The sequence below is a fragment of the Rana temporaria genome, chromosome 2 (genome assembly GCF_905171775.1).
Source record: "Rana temporaria chromosome 2, aRanTem1.1, whole genome shotgun sequence".
NCBI classification, from domain to species: domain Eukaryota; kingdom Metazoa; phylum Chordata; class Amphibia; order Anura; family Ranidae; genus Rana; species Rana temporaria.
In genome coordinates, this window is record NC_053490.1 from 297,989,868 (window position 1) to 298,010,928 (window position 21,061).

Genomic DNA, 21,061 nt, shown 5'->3' on the forward strand with positions numbered 1-21,061 from the left:
AATATGTATTCTTATATGTAAAAAAGGGGGGAGAGTTGGGAATTTTAATGAGATGCGTTTTTAGCAGTATGCGATTAAATATATATATGGAACATAAAAAATGTTTCCATAGTAGCCAGGCTCAAGGTTGCCAAACAAAAAAGCACTAAACCAAATTAATCTTTCCAACTGTATGCAATTAAAAACAGAGGTTCAGTTGCATGCATTTGCAAATACCTGTTTTAAGCTGCAATGCCAACGTCAAGGCACTCCGTGTATTGCAGTCTTAGCTATGATATTGAAGCCTCCTAATAAGGAGCACAGGTGTGCTAATCAATAAGCAGGGGGCAGGTGGTAACCTAAACCCGCCCCTACCCATAGTTTGTCTGGCAAAAAAGAGCACTGGAAAAACAGGAGTGGAACCAAAACATGCCTACCAAACCAAAATACCACCAGACTAAGTGCGGACCACATCAAATAGGGTCAGCTAGTCAAAGAATGACAATGCATAGATTAACTGTTGGTGGTAGATCTGTGGAGGCAATCTATTCCACTCCTGAAAACGCATCTCCATCCCTGAATAGTGTTTAAAAGGGGGGGGGTTGGGACTTTGAATGAGGCATGTGATAGACACTACCACAGGCCTCCATCCCTGTAAATGTGTAAAAAAAAGGGGGGATGGTGCTCCTTATTAGGAGGCTTCAATATCATAGCTAGGACTGCAATACACAGAGTGCCTTGACGTTGGCATTGCAGCTTAAAACGGGTATTTGCAAATGCATGTAACTAAACCTGTTTTTAATTGCATACAGTTAGACAGATTAATTTGGTTTAGTGCTTTTTTGGTTGGCAACCTTGAGCCTGGCTACTATGGAAACATTTTTTATATTCCATATATATATATATTTAATCGCATACTGCTAAAAACACATCTCATTAAAAGTCCCAACTCTCCCCCCTTTTTTTACACATTTACAGGGATGGAGGCCTGTGGTAGTGTTTATCACATGCCTCATTCAAAGTCCCAACCCCCCCCCCCCCCTTTTAAATGTATTCTCATATTATTATTTTTTACCAAAAATATGTAGATCAGAATAAGCTAATATTGTTTGGTTTGGGCAAAAGTTATAGCGTCTACAAAATAGGTGTTAGATTTATGGCATTTTTATTACCAATGACGCTGATCAGCAATTTTTAGTGGGAATGAGACATTGCAGCAGATAGATTGGACACTTATTTGGGACCAGTCACATTATTACAGTGATCGGAGCTAAAAAAATAAATAAAATAATAAAATAAATGACACTGGCAGGGAGGGGGGTTAACACTAGGGCGATCAAAGGGGTTAAGTCAGGGGTGTCAAAACTTCACATCACCAAAAGAACCCCATACCAACAGTGAAGCATGGTGGTGGCAGCATCATGCTTTAGGGCAGTTTTTCTTCAGCTGGAACAGAGGCCTTAGTCAAGGTAGAGGGAATTATCAACCGTTCCAAATACCAGTCAATATTGGCACAAAACCGTCAGGCTTCTGCTGGAAAGCTGAACATGAAGAGGAACTTCATATTTCAGCATGACAACGACCCAAAGCATACATGCAAATCAACAAAGGAACTGGTTTTACCAGAAGAAGATTGAAAGGTTTAGGAATGGCCAACCAGAGCCCAGACATGAATCCAATTGAAAATCTGCAGGGTGATCTTAAGAGGGCTGTGCATAGGGTGGATTTGATTTAAATTAGTAGTAAAAAGGCTTAATATAAATAATAATTTTTAAAGAGAAAACGGTCATCTCTGACCCGCTATTAACTCACCAACAGTCCCGTTCACTTTAATGGGACAGCTGGTGATGCGGCAGTGAAACAAGGCGAGGGACGTGGCGGCAGCAGGTGAGTGATTGCAGAGCTTGGATTCATTGAATGAGTTTACCAAAAATGTAAATATTGCATAATATACAGCTACATAACTAAACCATTTCATCCTGAATAAACTAAAAAATTTTAATGTATCTTGAGATAGATTTTTACTTTAAAAGCATTAAAATTTGATAAAAAAAAAAAAATCATTGATTATTTTATTTTTTCACCCCGACAGGAGATACCCTTGCAATCTGATAGATTTGGAGTGTTTTGCAAAGACTGGGAAAATATTGCCAAGTCAAGATGTGCCATGCTGACTCATACCCAAAAGTGCTGCAATAAAATAAAAAGGTGCTTCAACGAAGTATTAGTGTAAGGGGGTACACACTTATGCAACCATATTGTTTTACTTCCCTCCACCTAAAAGATTTCAGTCTGTAGGTCACATTAAAAAGGGGGAAAAAGCTCAGGAATAACAGCCTCCATTTTCCTCTTGCAAGTTACCTAAAAACAACCACGGAGATAAATGAAAGGGTACATTCACCTTTGAAAACATGGTACATGTGCCACCCATTTTTTAGGACTGAACTTGTAACAAGTTTCCTCTCTTGCAACCGCCGCCTGCTCCTCAGCCTCTAGTGACCATTCCCCGTCACTTGCTGTCATTCATTCACAGAGTTCTGTGAATGGGAAATAAGTAGGGACAGCCTTTGTAGCCGACAGCTTGTAGCTCTCAATGAACTACGATGGTGCCATTAATTGCTCAGGTAGTTTGTGATCTCTCCATGTCCGTATGCCTGTATCTGGCCTTACGCGCAGACAGATACATTGACATGTCAGTAGGAGTTCTGCATGCCTCTAGGAGCCATGCAGGACTGCGAAATGCCCATTTTTTTTAATGATGTGCATTTATTTGTAAAGGTGAACTTATCCTTTTACTTAATTTTGTCTTTTGTTAACTTCTGGACATTAGCCACATATAATTAATAACTTGTGACAAAGTATCAATCTTCAAGTGTTCGTTTTTTCCACTCAAATAAAATGTGTTTAACCCCTTCCTTACCGGGCCATAATAAGACACTGGCGATGTCCACCGGGCACCCACGATTGGCTGCGATCACGGCAGGAGTGTGGATCTGTGTGTGTGTGTAAACACACAGATCCACCTCCCGTTCAGAGACCGATGTGTTCCCAGGACAGAAGAACACACATCGGTCTCCTTCCCTTGCGAGTCGTCACTCCCCCCCCCACCCCTTCAGTGCTCCCTAGTGTTAACCCCTTCCCTGCCAGTCACATTTACACAGTAATCAGTGCAGTTTTATAGCACTAATCGCAGTATAAATGTGAATGGTCCCAAAAACGTGTCAAGTGTCCAATATGTCGGCCGCAAAAAAAAAAAAAAAACACAGATCGCCGCCATTACTAAGTATGTGTATAATTATATATATATATATATATACATATATATACATACATACATACATACATACATACATATACATATACATATACACACATATATACATATATATATATACACACACACATATACATATACGATATACGCTTATTGCGATTTTTTTTAACAAAAATATGTAGAAGAATACGTATCGGTCTAAACGGAGGAAAACAAATGTAAAAAAAAAAAAAAAAAAAGATATTTATTAATTTAAAAAGTCAGTGTTTTTTTTTTTTAAATTGTCGCTCTTTTGTTTATAGCGCAAAAAATAAAAACCGCAGAGATGATCAAATACTAGAGCTGCACGATTCTGGTCAAAATGAGAATCACGATTCTTTTGCTTAGCCTAAAGATCACGATTCTCAAAAACTGAATGCCAGAACCCCCCCCCCAAATAAATAAACCTGTGATTTATCTGAAAATATATAAAAAACAGACCAGTGATATGTCCATAATGTTAAAGACCATATAACTCCTATGAAAAAAAGCAGAATCAAAACTTTGATTCTGCTTTTTTCATAGGAGTTATATGGTCTTTAACATTATAGACATATCACTGGTCTCTTTTTTATACATCAGAAGCAGTACCGCCAGCAACCATTGGGTGGCGCATGGATACACACAGTTGTACAGAACTGCAAGAGAAGCCAAAGGCATACATCCAGCGGCGCAGGCTGCTGACGTCGATTCCGATATCTGCGCCATTTGCGTTCCACGCTGTTTACGTGGAACCGGCCGTGAAACAGAAGAATCGCGGGTCATCACACGGGGAGATTGCGGGCAAGTGGGCAAAACTCAAGAAGGCATTTAAAAGGAATATATACAGTGTATTAAACACTAAAATATAACAAAACCAGGACATTAGTAAATTTCATTTTACATAGTTGTAAAATCACTTAACATATACAAAAATCCATAATCAATGTACAGACTCTTATAGGTCTCCATTTCCCAGAAAATATGTACACATGTTCATTCCTTCTTTGGTGGAAGAATTCTCTGCAGTTTTACTCCGGCCTAGCTTCTTTTAGACTCCCAGTCCACATGACTCTTGCCTAGGTGCTGAACAATACATAGTGGAGTGATCTTTAGAAGTGTCCATATACTCCCTGTTCTACAGTGTAACAGATTCATTATCAGAAGGACATACTGAGTGCTCACTTCAAGCAGAGTGTTTTGTTTTGACAGGTATGCTTAAATATCTAAAATAGGAAAAAAAAAAGCCTATCCTACTTTCTGCCTGCACTGCAATTGCAAAAGGAAATGACCGTTCTGAATTCTGTTACAATGAAAACATCCACTGGTTTTAAAAGTTCCTCTGTATAGTTTCTATTCCAAAACAGTTTACTTTAGGTCTTTTAAATAAGAGGGGTAGGCTTTTTCCCAGGCCAAGCTTCCTTTGCATATTTCTTCTTCTTGGGTTCATTGACAGTCTCAGCAACAAAGCTTGATGCAGTGGGAGCAACTGTGATAGGGGCAGTTGTAGGGGTGGTTGGAGTAAGGTCAACTTCCGGTGCCAAGTTAGGGAAAAGCATCCCACCAATTAGCGCTGTGCCATGGCTGCCAGGTGCCTGTCCTCCTGCTTCAGAATGGGCAGGAGGAAGTCCAACGTACAAGCCCCCAGAAAATGGAAAGTTCTGTACACGCCGACCAACAGAATCTTCCAGGCTGAGAGATCCAGGGTGTTCGGTTTTCTTTTTCTGGAGGAAAAATAAATAAAAAAAATTTAAAAAAAAGTTTTTTTTAAATTAAAAGTACAATACTGCTGTCTATTTTTTTCCCCAGCCTACAAAAAGGTGTCCAATATACTGCATTTCCAACAATACGGTTAAAAAATGAGAAATTTACCTTGACTGGAACAACAGCTGTCTGTACCATATTTCTGAAACGTCCAACTGAAGGGTCTACATCCTCTGTTGGGAAAAGAAATGTAAAAATAAATAAAAAGTGGCATTGCCTAGTAGTTACTCTGTGGAAATAGGTAAATAGTTACACTTTCAATCAATGTGAAGCATCTCTTCCTTTGGTTGAAGGGACGCCATGAAAGTACCTTGAAAGTCAGCAGATTTCTTGAGTAGCAGGCTGTTGACTCTTGCCAAAGATCAGCAGTCAATCTAGCACCCTTACATCACCAATGTAAGAGTTGGCATGTTTTAATGTGCCACCCCAACCAAGTATAATTTTAGAAACATCTCTCGGAAATCAACTACTGATTTTTTTCTTTTAGGTCTTGTTCACACAGAGCATACAATATCATATGCCTATGCAGGGCCGTGTTTACCTGGAGAGGGGTTATGTGAATCCCTGTGTAGGCAGTCCCATTGATGTTGATTGAAAAACAGCTGCATGGACACAGCCGCTGTGTCCCAAAATTACATCTGTGTGGGTGCATGTCCCCCAACTCACCCTGCGTGCATTTGGGGACATGCACCCACGTCATATTGGGACACATCGCTGTGTCACATTAGACATCAAAAACCTGTGCATTCCCATGCGGGTAAACACAGCCCCACACAGACATACGCCTGTGTAAATGAGGCCTTTACAAGGGATATGCAATCATCAAAATATTAGGACCGATTTAAAATAATGTACAGGAGCACTTGTTTTAAGTAAGAGGCATTTCTGATTCATTTAGAATGCCTTGTGAATGTTCATTTCTTTACAAGATGAAGTCAAATTTTCAACTGACCTCTTCTGCTAGGGTGGAGTTGCATTAATTATTACAGACTGAAGTTATACTTACAAAGGCCAAAACACAGATACAAAACCTAAAAATTTAGCCATTTTACCTGCCAAAAAAATTGATATTCTGAGATTTACATAACCATTTCAGGAAGCACAAGTAAGTTTATTTATACACCAACTATAGTTCAAGAATACAGTGATGTCAAATAGCCCTGCTAAATGGATAGTATAAGGATCAGCAGCAGACTGATGAGGTCACCTCGGTCCACTATGCTCCTTCCACCCACCAGCATGTTTATCACCACCATATTTGCATGAAGCACATCTGATGGGCCCCACTGCCTGAGGTAAATATCTAGTATAAATAAATATATTTGCAGTCACTACTTAGCACAGACCTAACAACACATTCATATATGGGGCCTTTCTGAGGTAGTGGGGAGAGGTGCTTGGATGCCGCACCAATTACTATTGGGGTCACTAGACTTTGGCAAGACAGGATAAAACTTCCATTCTGGAATGATTTCTGACAATACACATAGCTGCATTACAGTATTCTCTCAAGAAATTATATACTTGCCACTCAAACAATGCACCATAGCTGTGCAAATATTAATAACCGAAATCTACGCATCTTACCTGGATTTATAATTTCATCATCCTCACTGAAGGCAACGCGATAATTCCTCTTCTTCCTTCGTGTTCGCTGGATGTCCAAGTTGCCTTCTTCAATAGTGAGTGTTGATATTCTCTTGTTGTGGGCAGTGTTAAATTCTGTTAAATTCTATAAGGATAGATAATACAGTTTTATTAAACTGCCAGAATAACAAACATGTCTAGTAAACAGTCAGAACTAAGACTAGCAAAAAGGTGCACAGAACTGCTTAAATTCCTTTTAAATCAGATATTTGTTTTTGCAAAAAAAAAAAAAAGAGAGAGAGGAAGAAGAAGTGAGAGAGAATATGTATGTAGCTACATACCAGTGTTGCCAACCTACCAGATTTAAATTTACTGGCACGACAACCGATCTCTGCAATTTTTACTGGCACATTCCCGCAACCACTGACATTTACGAAGAAGGGGGGGGGGGGGGGGTGCCGTTTTTACGAACGGTCTGTAAAAATACAGACGGTTGGCAACACTGCTACATATCACATACGTCCTGCTTTGGCAAGGTAAAAAGTGTCCGCACACATTAGAACCAGTTTGTGTAGTTCAAATTTTTGACTCCCATAAACTTTCGAAAAGTGAACTCTAGCAAACTGTAATGCATTACGTTTCAGGGAGCTTTAACTTTCTAGCCCAGCGCCAGCATCTCTTTAAACCGTTAGTTAACCCCCCCCCAAAAAAGGGGGGGACCCTGTTCCCTTAAAGTGGAGTTCCCACCAATCCCCCCCCCCCCCCCCCCCAAAATATTGTTTTTTTTTTTTTTTTTTTTATACTCACCAGAAAGGGCGGTTGCTATGCGGAACTAGCTCTTCTGCCTCTTCCTCCACCGCGGTGACTTGTGGTGAATGGGGCACGCTGCCTTCTGGGAACTGTGTGTATCCCGGGAGGCAGCCATCCATTCACATCCATTCGCATGCGCAGTAGGAAACGAGCAGTGAAGCCGTAAGGCTTCACTGCCTGTTTCCCTTAGTGAGGATGGAGGCACCAGGACCGAGTAATCGCTGTCGAGGGGCCGACATCGCAGGCACCTAGGACAGGCAAGTGTCCTTATTAAAAGTCAGCAGCTACAGCATTAGTAGCAGCTGACTTTTAAAAAAATAAATCGCGGGTGAAATCCCGCTTTAAAGCATGTTATACAGCACAGCGCTTATGCTGTGTCATTTGGCCCCTTCTATCATCTGAAATACCTGGCTGATCCTGCCTGGCTATACCCCCCCCCCTCTGTATGCTCACTCTGATATTAAAAGCTCCCATCCCCTCTGTATTGTAACAATAAGTTCCCCTATGTCTGTGTTATATTATAAATATGCTTAGCTGTACCGATAACCATGTCTTTCTACAATCATGCCACTCCTCTGCTCCGTTTCTCCTTTCTGGCTGACGTCAGCGGCAGTGCTCGGCACCACCCACTGGAACTGTGAGCCGAGGAGAGGAGGCACCAGAGCGCAGGAAGACACTTATCAGTACAGATACGCATACTTCTTATAGAACACAGACACAGGGGAACTCATTGTTTCTAATACAGAGGGGATGGGAGCATTTTATAGAAGTGGCTTTACAACCACTTTAACAGGGCCATTAAGCATGATCACATGACCACCGTCTGACTGGTGGTCACATGAGCAGAAGCCGGTAGCCCCAGGATACAGATCATTGCTTGAGTCCAATGGCTCAGTCTCTGTGCTTGGAGCACCCACTGAGTGCTCTTTCAGCACAGAAACCTCTGCCACCCAATAAAAGATAAGTGTAGCATGTGGGCATTAAAGCCCTCCCTCTTTGCACTGCATGCATTACCTGGGCAGCAAGGGGCTAAAGACCACTTACATCAAGCTCAGTTTCCTCTTCTGGAAGGCCCAAGAGACCTTTCAATTCATCATCATCACCAGTTTTATCATCCCCTTTCATGGCAGATGGAAGGGTCTGTGGTTTCTCTCGAAGGGTGTACATTCTCGTCGAGGCTCCAAAAGAAACGGTGGAGTCGATGGGGATCTGTTGTGGTTTGTGAGGCTCCAACCGGATATGTCCAAGAAAAGTGCCATGGGCTATAGACAAAAGAAAAAATGTGGTCCAGATTTAAATGGAACATAAAGCCAAAAAATAAAATACAAAATATAAAATTAAAAGATTGGACCAATGTAAAGAACAATGTTAACGTCTTGAAAAACCTTGCTTGTACTCATATGTACAGTTTGATATGGGACAAGTACATTAGCTTATTGCACCCGGCCTTCTAAAACACTGTTTCACAATGTAAGCATAACAGTTGTCCAAGCTACTGAAAACAAGTGGTGTGTGTCAATTTACTTTCCCCCCCCCCCCCCCCAACATGTCAAGTTGCAGTAGGAAAGACTGGAGGCCACGTGCCAAACTCCCATGATAAAAAAAATTTAAAATCATACAGCGATTATACTCTACCCACCTGGGTTCCTTTCTCTGACTATGAACTTAATTGTACAAGAGAGAGGGAGACTACATGGAGAAATCAAAGAGACTTTGGGGAGGTGGGGATACAAGCAAGTGGTTTGTAGGTAGGTTTTAAAACAGACAAGTTGTTTGCATGAGCAAGACGTATTTGTATAAAATCCCCTTCCTTACTTCAAACTCTACAATTAAGCAGAAAGTCAAGTGAAGCACATAAGCAGGACAGCATAATTGATGGATCTATAAAGTTTTTACTGTGGTAGTTTGGCACACAGTATTTATCGTTTTCCACTGCAACTTGGCAACATCGGTCAACAAGCGGAGGGAGAGTCTGCAATTTAGGACAGGGATAGGAACAGCGACTTTGAACACAGGCTGTGTATATGTCATCGTACTCATTTACAAAATTGAAACAGTTGACAAGGATTGTTAACCTGTTGCAGCCTGCATGACAAATATGTGCTGAAGCAAATGGGTGGGCTTTAATGCTTACATGCCATACGCGTCACTGGGAGGCTCATGTCTCTGTGCCGAGAACACTCACTGCATGTGCCCAGCACAGGGACCGAGCTTCTAGACAGTTCTTGGTCTGTACTACCAACCTGTACCCAGAAGCACTGGCTCCCATTCATATGACCACTACAACAGCCAATCACAGTAGTCATTTGACTGCCGATTCTTCCCACCCATAGGCCTTCTAAACTTTTTAATGGGATGTCAGGGCTGGATGGAAAGGGGTTAAAGCATGTCACACAAAACAAGAACAAACTCCTGCGCACGGGTGAAATGTCCAAGGTTATTCAATATTCCACATAGAACACACCAACAGTATCAAAGACCGGTAGCACATGCCTTACTGCCTTTCATGGACAGGGAGTGTCCTAGTAGAAAACGACAAAAGCAAAGAAAGAAAGGCGCACCAGCCTAGTGTGTTACCGTTGACAGGTTTAATCAAATAAAATGATAGTAGAAAACTACTTACAAGACGACTGACATGGAAAGCTTTATCAGCAACGTTAAAATGGATACTCCTCGAACCACACTCCAAAATAGGGGGGGGGTGTAGAGGTGTGTCACTGCAAGTAGTTTTCTACCATCATTTTATTTGATTAAACCTGTCAACGGTAACAAACTAGGCTGGTGCGCCTTTTTTTCTTTGCTTTTGTCGTTAAAGCATGTCAGTTTATATCTAAACAAATGCTTAGTTATCACTGGTAAACAAAATAGGAATCAAATACGAATTTCTTGGTAAATATAGCTGAAAAACTGCAGAAAATTATAATCTGTTCAACACTCAAAATACAGGTTGGAAACCTGCTATCCCTGCAAGAAAGAAATTCTCAATTTAGTACATGTTTGCTTATAATCATCATTCTCCCATTCACCCTTGCAGAAATGATTCAACAAAAAGGAAGAAAGATCAGAATTCATTTATCACGTTACATTAATAAAAGTGGGTTACACAAGAGAACAAATGGACAGAAAGTGCACTCGTGTGCATGATTGGTGTTAGGGGAATGGGTCATAATTAAAAATAGGTAACAACTAGACTTACTGCTGTTGAGATCCATAAGAAAGACCCTCTTCAAATGCTTGTGGTAGACTAGGGCTGAATGAACTCTGGAGCAAGATTGATGGTCGATTGTGAAGTCGCACATATCAGGGTTTCTCCCGAACAAGTAGTATTTCTTTTCATCGATGATCAGCTTCTGCAGACAGAACATCACATCATATCATATCATATCATACCATACAACAAAAAGCTTTGACACAAGCTCCAAATAGGTTACATGGCAGAAGAGCTGACTTTGTCAGAGTTCTTCACTATAGGGATCTTGCACATGCAGCCGAGCACCTGGGCAGGGCTAAGATGCTAGAAATTATGCTTACAGATATTACATTTAATATTCTATTGTTCAGCAGATTACAAGACTAAATTGTGAATTTATTAGTATATAGCAGGGTTCTGGAGAAACATAATAAACAGGGCTCTTGACGCCGTTATGCACACCCAGAAGCTCAAAGACAGTTTGAGGTCAGGTAATTGACCCAACATTAGAACCGAGTCAAATGCCTCGTACACGCACACACACACACACACACACACAATCGGTTTTCCCGACGGGAAAACTGCCATGTTAGCTTTTGGTCGGGAAAACCAGCCGTGTGTATGCTCCATAGCAGTTTTCCCAACACGAAAACTGGGAGCAAGAAAATTAGAACTCTTTTTTCCCGCTGCGATTCTCTGCGTTTTTTTCTCTACAGTTTTCCTATGGGATTTCCTATGTATGCAGTGGAGCATACACACGGCCAATTTTCCCGACCAAAGCGGTCATGGCAGTTTTCCTGTCGGGAAAACCAGCCGTGTGTACACAGGAAAAGCAACCGAGCAGGTTCTCTGTTTTCCCGGTGGTCTAAGAATCAATATCTGTGTCCTCTACTTCAAAATTTGGAATTTAATGCCAATGTCAAAATTCCCTTTAGGCTCTTCAGCTTGGCACAAACAAGCTAGTTAGCGTAAAGCCTCGTACACACGACCGTTTTTCCCCAGCAGGAAAACTGCCAGGAGAGCATTTGAAAAAACAGTCGTCTGTGGTCTGTATGCTTACCTGAGTGTAGAAAAACCGCGCATGCTCGATAACACTTCAACGCATGCGCGGTAGCATACGTTAGTCTGGGGTGTAGCAAGATGGCGGCGGCGGAATCGAATGCGACGAGACACCGGCTCGTCATAGTCGATGACGTCACCGCGTTCTTGCCATTCAAAAAGAACGGCAGGTTTTTGTGTGGCCGTGTGTATACACTGCTTTTCAGGGCAAGCCTGCCAGCAATCTCTGCAGGAAAATCGACTCTTCCCCCCCCCACGGGATTCCCGGTCGTGTGTACAGGGCTCGACAGTGGAGGAGGAGATCAGCTTTAAGAAGACTGTACATACAGACACACTTAAAAGGACAAAATAAAAACAGTTTTCTAAAACAGATTTTCATTCCGCAATACATAAATTCTTAACTTACATTCAGCAAAAAAGAACATGTACAAAAGGAACATGATACACTTTTGAAGGAAATGCTGCATTATAAGCACAATTTTAGTACAAAACTAAAACAGAAATACTTGTTCTCAATGATAAGTTCATAATACAGCCCAGAAACAGTTATATTATCACGGTTATAAAATATGTGCAATAAGTTATAACCCAGAGTGTCACTGCACACACTGAGCTTAAATGCTTATAAACATTAATTTAGCACTCTTTGGACCCAGATATCATGAGTTACGCACTAGAAAAGAACTAGAGCATAGATATCTTGGTCAGTATCGAGTGCGGAACATTTTACTCTGCATTTCTGAACCAGATACATACCATTGCAATTCCACATCCTACTTCAGCATCTATATCTTCTTTACATTACCTAAATTGGTTCAAACATACAGGGGTTGGACAAAATTACAGTAACACCAGGTAAAGAATGAAATCTTTAGCCAATATGGTGTTGGACCACCTTTGGCATCCAAGACGGCCTGAATTCTCCTAGGAATTGACAAATATAAGTCTTGGATGGTGGCTAATGAAATCCGATAAGACTTTTCATGCAAAAATCGTTCCAGTTCTCGCAGAGATTGTTCTTCAAATTTGACAATAGCGGCTTTAAGATATTGAGGTCCGCCAATTGCGGTGCCCAGGGAAGTTGCGAGACCTCGTCTGCATGCTCGTCAAACCACAATTTGACATCAGCTGTGTGAATCGGAGCATTATGGTCTTGGTAAATGGCGCTGTATTCAGGAAACAACGTCTGCACCATGGCGTGCAAATGCTCGATGGTGATGGGGCATGCAGAACACCAAGATATGGCTGCCCAAACCATGATGGAGCCTCCACCATGCTTTACCATTAGCACAAGACATTTCTGGGCATAAGCTTGGGATGGTGATCACTAAACATAAACACATTGAGGGTTTGGGAACGGTGTGAAGCAGGGTTCATCGGACCAGATTATCGTTCATTGATCCACGATTTATGAGTGTTGCACAACTCTCTCCTCTTCTGATCATTAATATTGGTCACTAGTGGTTTGGCAATTGCAGCTCGCCCGTGAATGTTTTGCTTATGGAGTTCCCTCCGCACAGTTTTTGTGGACACAGGCTTTGGAAGACTGAAATTGAGCTCTGCAGTCACTTATGCAGCAGTTTTCGTATTCTGGGTCACAATCCTGCGCAATGTCTTCTTGTCTCGTTCAGTCAGTTAACCACGCTTACGCTTAACAGATGAAGTTTTCCCAGAAACTGTATATGCCGTCAAAACCTTTGATCATGTACCTCGCAACACCGCAAAAAAAATTGTCAACTTCAGTCACAGAGGCACCAGCTAAGAGGGCGCCAACAATTTGCCATCTTTAGAACTCTGTAAACTCTAACACGACTCTGTATTACTAGCAGCTCATGCAGCGAATGTCCAAATTGAGGCTTCCCACCTGTTAGCTGGGTGTCTCATTACACAGCAGAAGCAAAAGAATGTTACATCACTTCTGCTTTCAATGCAAAACATGTCGTCACTGTCACACCTGCAAATCATGTAGTGTTTCTATATTTTTGTCCAACCCCTGAATGTAGAGCAGCAAAAAAAAAGCAATCGCTCAGGTTGCTGCGATACTATTATATCTAAGCTTTGTAAATAATAATCCAATCCACATACAGAATTTTTCCAAAATGAACCTTGTTTATACATAAACTTGCAGCAAAGAGAAAAAAAAGCAAAACACAGAAAACAGCAGCCTAGTTAGATTTATTTAGTTATAAAGGGACAGAATTTGTCCAGGCCTGCTTTAAAAGAGAAGTATGTTTTTTTTTGCTAATCATACGTACCTCGTGGATGCAGCATCAAACCGATGCTACATCGCCGATGGCTCGGTTCTCACTCGTCCCTGAGCAGAGTAATGCTGACTGTCAGTCAGCATCCCTTCTGCTCTACTTCTCCGCACTCACTGGAGTGATGAGTGGCAATCTCAGTGGCTGCTCTCCGTTGACAGCAACTGCCATCAATCAGGGCTACTGGCGGATCCAGACTTGGAAGTCGGGATGACGCACTGCCTCGACTGATGGCAGTGACGTCAATGGAGAGCAGCCACTTTAGACCACTGTCCGCTGAAAACGGGTCACAGGAGTGCAAAACAAAATTGCACTCCTGTGACCCAGAGGAGAAGCCCAGCCTAAAAAGCTCAGGCTGGACTTCTCCTGTAAATTAATTTGTATTGTATCTACAATACAGTAGATCCGTGGCAATCTGCAGGCTTCAATAAGTCATAAGCCTACCATACATGACTCAAATTTCTGCTGTGTACCACCTAGTTCCATTTAAAAACTGAAGGAGACAGGTAGAAAATAGTCAGCTGAATAATGACCGCATCCAATCAGATGCAGTCACTGTTCGGATATTCAGTTGCAGATTTTGTCTGTCTGAATACAATAGCTGTCAGTGGATTTTCCTTCATCCATGCCGTTTAGCATAGGTAGAGGAATCTATTAGATTCCCCTCATTCAGCCTGTGTAATAATGAGAGAAAGCGTTGCATGCATGGCTAGCCTTAGCAGGGGCTTATATAAGATTTACTTACCTCTATAAGTTTATCTCCTTTCACAACATCAAGATGCAAGCCAGGAGGGGGTTTGCCTGCCCTATAAAGTGGGAGAAGGAGAAATAATCATGTCACCAAGAAATGTGAAAAATAGTGCTAGCATATAAGCAATTTTGAGAAAAGGATTGATTTGCTAAAAAAAATGGAGACAGCTCACTTAATTACTAACAAATTCCAAAGGAAGCAGCTTCAAAATCTTTACTAAATCAACCCTAGGAATTCAGTTGTAGCTCACTAGACTCACTAAGATGAGCACCAAATGGCCCTAAACTTCTGCATTATTTCAAAATAGATTTACAACACAACATTTCTGCAAGTCTAGTAAACCCACAGGTTAATCAGTCATGACCAATACCAGGTTTGTTTGCTTGAAGTTCAGTAGTTCCCAAACTTTTTAACCACTTTCCGCTCGCCCTATTACAAAATGACGGCAGGAAAGTGGTTTCAATACGTTGACTGGCATCATATGACGTCCTCAGGATATTGAGCCGCTGCGCTTCCCCGGGGGCACGCATCGCGGCGATCGTTGTTGCAGGGTGTCAGTCTGACACTCCGCAACACCGATCTAGGTAAACAGTCTCTGACGTAGACTCTTTACCACGTGATCACCCGTGTCCAATCACGGCTGATCATGATGTAAACAAGAAGAGCCGGTACAGTCCATCAGTGCCCATCCGTGCCGCCCATCACTTCCACCTCATCAGTGCCACCTCATCAGTGCCAGTCAGTGTCCGTCAGTGCAGCCCCATCAGTGAAGGACAAAACGTACTTATTTACAAAATTTTGTAACGAAAAAATAAAAAAAAGCATTTGTTTTTCAAAATTTTTGGTCTTTTTAAATTTATTTAGCAGAAAATAAAAATGCCAGAGGTGATCAAATACCACCAACAGAAAGCTCTATTTGTGGGAACAAAATTGTACAAATTAAGTTTGGGTACAGTGTAGCATGACCGCGCAATTGTCATTCAAAGTGCAACAGCGCTGAAAGCTAAAAATTGGTCTGGCCCGGAAGGTGTATAAGTGCCCTGTATGGAAGTGGTTAAATACAGACCAGTTGAAAAATCCCTACCATTAGTTTTCAGTGGAAGTAAACAATGTCTCAGGCTCAGAAATCAGTGGGGGAATGCCCCAGGATTGGTGGTCAGTACAGGGGAAAAAAATAAAAACTGTAGTCAGTGGGCAAAAGTGTATAGTGTCCCATCGTTGGAGCCAATGGGAGGGGTTATAGCATCATATCCTGTCATAGGGTGGAACAGTGACCCAAGAGCCCCATAAAGACAAGCAAATGGTCACAGTTTGGGCACCATTGCTTTGAAGGATAGTGACAAGGTAATGCTCAAGGAAGTAGGACAACAGTGGACAGAGTGTTAGTCCTCATTGCAGCTTTAGCTCTGCTTATCCAAGTGGCTTTCTGGGTGCCTCTTAATTTGATTGATAGATAGATAGATAGATAGATAGATAGATAGATAGATAGATAGATAGATAGATAGATAGATAGATAGATAGATACCAGCTTTGTCTATACATAGCCAGGCATTGTGAAATCTCTTAACCAGTTAGTGACCGCCTGCAATGTACTGCTGTAGACAAAGTGACATACCCATACATCGCTGCCTACTTCTCAGTGCATGCACAACCCCTGGCAAGCAACCACTGTGATGGCACACAGCAGGAGCACAATGATTCATGGCCGGGACCTGCTGATTGGCTGTGTGCCATCACAGTGCAGAGCTCTGTGTTAGTAAACACAGAGCTCTGTACAGAGGGAACGATCTGTCAGTTTTTAATTTACAGAAAATGTAAAATGCTTTGCAAAACTCTGCTCTGAAAAAGATTTCTAAAAAAAAAAAAAAAAAAAAGCAGCACACATTCTCAGGCACATATATAAAGGAGAAGTACTACAAAAGCTCATTTGGCTGTACTTCTCCTGTGAATCACAGGTGTGCAGTTTCGCACTCCTGCGACACGTTTTCAGTAGACATCGGGCTGAAGTCCGCTGTCTGTTGATGTCACAGAGCGGACCAGGCTCGGGCAAGATGGCGACAACGGAGTTGAGATCTGCCCACATGCCTGGACCGGCACCCAGCTCAGGCTCTCAGCGAGCCTCAGCTGGCTGCTCCTGCCCCTCCACAGCCCAGCGCTCCAGTGAGTGGGGGGGGGGGGGGGTGCGCAGAGCAGAGACATTGACACAGTCAGCAGCTCTCTGCTCAAGGAGCTGTGAGAACTGAGCGATCAGCATTGTTAGATGAATCAGTTCTCAGTCTTAGAGGTGCCAGGGGACCGATGCTGCCCACAGCTAGGTATGATCCAGGAAAAAAAACATAACCCAGTATTTCTCTTTTAACCCCTTAATCACCCTATATATTAACCCCTTCCCAGACAGTGTCATTAGTACCGTGAGAGTGTATAATAATATCACTGTAATAATGTCACTGGCAGTTAGATGCCCCCAGCGTCTAGTGTCAGATTGTCAGCCATTCATAGAAAGCGATGTATTCTAGCAACTACTACAAAGCTTCCTCTGACTGGCTGAGTCAGAGAGGCAGGCAGATGATGTCACAACCCCTGCGGAGGAAGGAATAAGAGGAAGCTTTGTATAAATTGCTAGAATACATCGCTTTCTATGAATGGCTGAGCGCCACTCATACAGACTCTTCTGTAAACCATGTATGAGACAGAAAGTACCACCTCAAACCCAAAAGACAGTGTGGAATGTAGCCTTATACCGCACATCCAGCGGCATCACATGTTAGAGAGAGACATAGCTTGGCCCAAACAAACTTGCTTCTAGATTGTAAGCTCTAACGAGCAGGGCCCTCTGATCCCTCCTGTATTGAATTGTATTGTGACTGTACTGTCTTCCCTGATGTAAATCGCTGCGCAAACTGTTGGCGCTATATAAATCCTGTATAGTAATAATATATAAAGTTTAACAAAAGCTGGATTTCAGCTTTAAAGCTCCCATTCGGGTCCCTAGTCCCTCAATACCACTGGTTCCTGTGCGAGGGAATGTTGATTCTGTGCTGCCATGTCCCACCTGTCCCCAGCCTCTGATGACGCCGTCTTCTCACTCCTGAGAGGACTCAACTGGTAGCCATCCAATTGGATGTGTCCATGACTCAAATAGTGGACACTCAGAGGAGGAACCTCAGTTTTATTAGTTCCCCTAGGTAAAGATAGAAGACTACTTGGGCTGGCTTGTCACATGACTACAGCAATGAGTTAGTTGAGGTTGGAAGAGAGGGATATATATGGGGGGGGTCATTTTTATCCCAGAGTGTGAAAAGAAAATCCCACTGACACAGGCCCTTAGGATTTAGCTGTGACCAGGTATGCATTAAAAAGTTTTTTACGAAACCCAGGACCCTGCATTCATTATATCTGGTCTCCCACAGTACACAGAACATATAAACTGCTAAATACCCTTTCTCATCAGCAGTTAGAGCAGTTTTGTGACTTTAATCAGTGTCTGGTTAAAGCTTGTAGGAGGCGTTTTTTACTCTACTTTGTCTGTCCTATAAAGCTGCATGACCCCTGACCCTCTGGACTGTGCTGATCACATGCACCCTCCGGGAAGAGGGGGGGGGGGGAACAACCTCTAGCAATACAGACCAAACTGAGCATGTGTAAAGTGCCTCCAAGGCTCTGTACTAGCAGAAGATGGATTTGGGACAGTGGAAGAAGGGGAGGATCAGAGAAGATAAGAATAAAGAGCCTTTTTACACAAAGCAGGAGAAACCCATTAGGTTCCATATTGAGTATAACAAGCATGCTTTATTGCATATACACACTGATTTTACTGGTGTGGGTTTAGTAACACTTTAAAGCCTGTGTGATCTCTGCTTGGTCATCAGATGTATCCGTTTCTGTGTGATTACTACATGCAGACACACAGCTCTGACCTAGAGCGATGTAATGTACAAATAAGAAATATTTCAATGTCTCTGACTGAACAGAGGGCTTGTCTGCAGAGCCCCTGCAGCTGCATGCTACCTCATGGCTGGAAGGTGTGTCCTCATGTGCACAGATGGAGACACGAATTCTCTGCACATCTCCCCACATAGGAAACATTCCCCATACACTCTGCCACACCTCCCCCTTCATTGCTGATTTACCGCTCCTTATCCATTACTGTTTCCTCTCCATTCACCCCCTAGTCTCTCCCCGCATGACAGCGGGCACACAGCTCCGTGCATCGCCTCTATACACCCCATTCCACTCACCAGGTCGGACATTCAAACAGAGGTTTGATAGAGTTCGGATTCGCCGCCATCTTTGCTCTCGCTCCTCCTCCCAAAGCATTCTGGGAAACCAGCTGCCCACTTCCGCCGCCCGTTCTGCGCAAGCGCACTACGTATCCCAGCGTTGACGGCTGAGTTCCCCATTGCTAGGCGACGCTCGGAGACTTCCGCCTTTGTCACTAGCTATTAGAAACCATGGCTGATGGGAGATTGTGCTGCAAATGAGGATCAGTGACGTGTCCAGTGTACCATGCAGGGAAAGTGCTAAGAGCCAGTGATTTTATAATCATAACAACAAATGCTGCTTCGCATTGGCTTTTCTAATAGAAGTAAATGTTATTAGCTGGTTTTGGCTAATCCTCTGGGAAAATATGGAGGCTGCCATTGCTAACCCATAGCGCCCAACTGTCCCTGATTTCAAGGGACTGTCCCTGATTTGGAGCAATGTCCAATTTTCCTCCTCATTTTCATCTGATCTGTATAGTTGTATATAAAATGCACTATTTATTTTTCAAATAGTGTTTCCCAGTGCTAAACCTTTCATCTAATTTCTAAATTGCTGCATTTATGAATGTTAAAAGCCAATATAAAGGAATAGGGGGAAAAACGCACTTGTGGGATTAACCAATACTTTTTTTAAAGGGGTTGTAAAGGAATTATTATTTTTTTCATAATAAGCATCCTTTACCTCTTTTCACTTCCTCATTGTTCGTTTTTGCTCAGAAGTTGCTCTATTTCTTCTCTGTTCTTTTCACTTCCTGCTTGTCTGATTGTTACTCACCACCGCGATGGGAGGCTTTACTGCGGTGGTCTGTAAGGTGCTCACCCCCTCCTGGGAACTACATCTGTGCGGCAAGACGCCCTCTACGTGTTAGAGACTTCAAGGAGGTGTGAATTACTGGGCGTGCCGCAATGCATACTGGGAAATGTAGTTCTTACATGAACGAGCGCCGCAAACCAGGAAGTGAATGAGAGAACAGAAACTAGAACAGGGATCCTCAAACTACGGCCCTCCAGCTGTTGTAGAACTACACATCCCATGAGGCATTGTAACACAGACATTCACAGACATGACTAGGCATGATGGGAATTGTAGTTCCTGAACAACTGGAGGGCCGTAGTTTGAAGACCTATGAACTAGAACGTCGGAGGTGATATAGATGAAGGAATTTAATAGGTATTTACTCGTTTTTTAACAGAATAATTACACTATTGTGTCTGTCTACCTTGCAGACATTAATTTTGGGCAAAAAAAAAATTCCTTTACAACTCCTTTAATATATAATTCTCCTTTACGAGGGTGTGTCTTATGCCTACATACGTTTGGTGTCCCTCATTGCCATCTCAAAATGTTGGGAGGGATGCCATTTGACTGGCTATTATGCAGATCTAATCAATTCAGTGCTTTCCAAGTCATTGACCTGAAATTAAAGCGGGAGTTCACCCATTTAAAAAAAAAAAAAAAATCTCCCCTTAGCTTCCTGCTCGTTCGGTCTAGGGGAATCGGCTATTTATATTAAAATATGAGCAGTACTTACCCGTTTTCGAGCTGCATCTTCTTCCGTCGCTTCCGGGTATGGGTCTTCGGGAGCGGGCGTTCCTTCTTGATTGACAACCTTCCGAGAGGCTTCCGACGGTCGCATCTATCGCGTCACTCGTAGCCGAAAGAAGCCGAACGTCGGTGCGGCTCTATACTGCGCCTGCGCACCGACGTTCGGCTTCTTTCGGAAAATCGTGACGCGATGGATGCGACCGTCGGAAGCCTCTCGGAAACCTGTCAATCAAGAAGGAACGCCCATTCCCGAAGCCCATACCCGGAAGCGACAGGGAGGATGCATCTCGTAAACGGGTAAGTACTGCACATATTTTAAAATAAATTGCTGATTCCCCTAGTAATAACGAGCAGGAATCTAAGGGGGAAAAGTGCCCTCTAAGGGTGAACCCCCGCTTTAATATCTACCCCATAGCCTTCTATTGGGCTACACATCGCAGGCACCGCTAGGAGACGTGGGATGTAAACAATTCCCAGAGGCTGTAGCTGTTGTATTAAAGTAAAGCTGGCAATAGATAGATAAAAAAAATCAAACAAAAAATGAGTGTAATTTTCATATGGTT

At 42.6% G+C, this 21,061-nt stretch overlaps 1 protein-coding gene and 1 non-coding gene across 2 annotated transcripts; both read right to left on the minus strand.

Moving 5' to 3' along the window:
• Nucleotides 1–4,101: 4,101 nt before the first annotated feature.
• Nucleotides 4,102–19,085, minus strand: PPP1R8 (protein phosphatase 1 regulatory subunit 8). Its single transcript, XM_040337237.1, has 7 exons — nucleotides 18,929–19,085; nucleotides 14,685–14,745; nucleotides 10,629–10,782; nucleotides 8,477–8,694; nucleotides 6,623–6,767; nucleotides 5,144–5,208; nucleotides 4,102–4,995 (listed from the first exon to the last, which is right to left on the minus strand). Exons 1-7 carry the CDS (start codon nucleotides 18,976–18,978, stop codon nucleotides 4,654–4,656), a joined length of 1,035 nt encoding a protein of 344 aa, XP_040193171.1. The 5' UTR covers nucleotides 18,979–19,085; the 3' UTR covers nucleotides 4,102–4,653.
• On the minus strand, nucleotides 12,249–12,401 carry LOC120929803. The gene has a single exon (XR_005747501.1).
• Nucleotides 19,086–21,061: the final 1,976 nt, after the last annotated feature.

What these genes read in the sequence shown, in the direction of transcription:
- PPP1R8 (XM_040337237.1), bottom strand. Translation starts at nt 18,978, where the DNA reads ATGGCGGCGAATCCGAACTCTATCAAACCTCTGTTTGAATGTCCGACC. An exon ending in CTGTTTGAATGTCCGACCTG is followed by an intron (nt 14,746 to 18,928) that starts GTGAGTGGAATG and finishes CCCACTTTATAG; the next exon opens with GGCAGGCAAACCCCCTCCTG. An exon ending in AAGGAGATAAACTTATAGAG is followed by an intron (nt 10,783 to 14,684) that starts GTAAGTAAATCT and finishes TTCTGTCTGCAG; the next exon opens with AAGCTGATCATCGATGAAAA.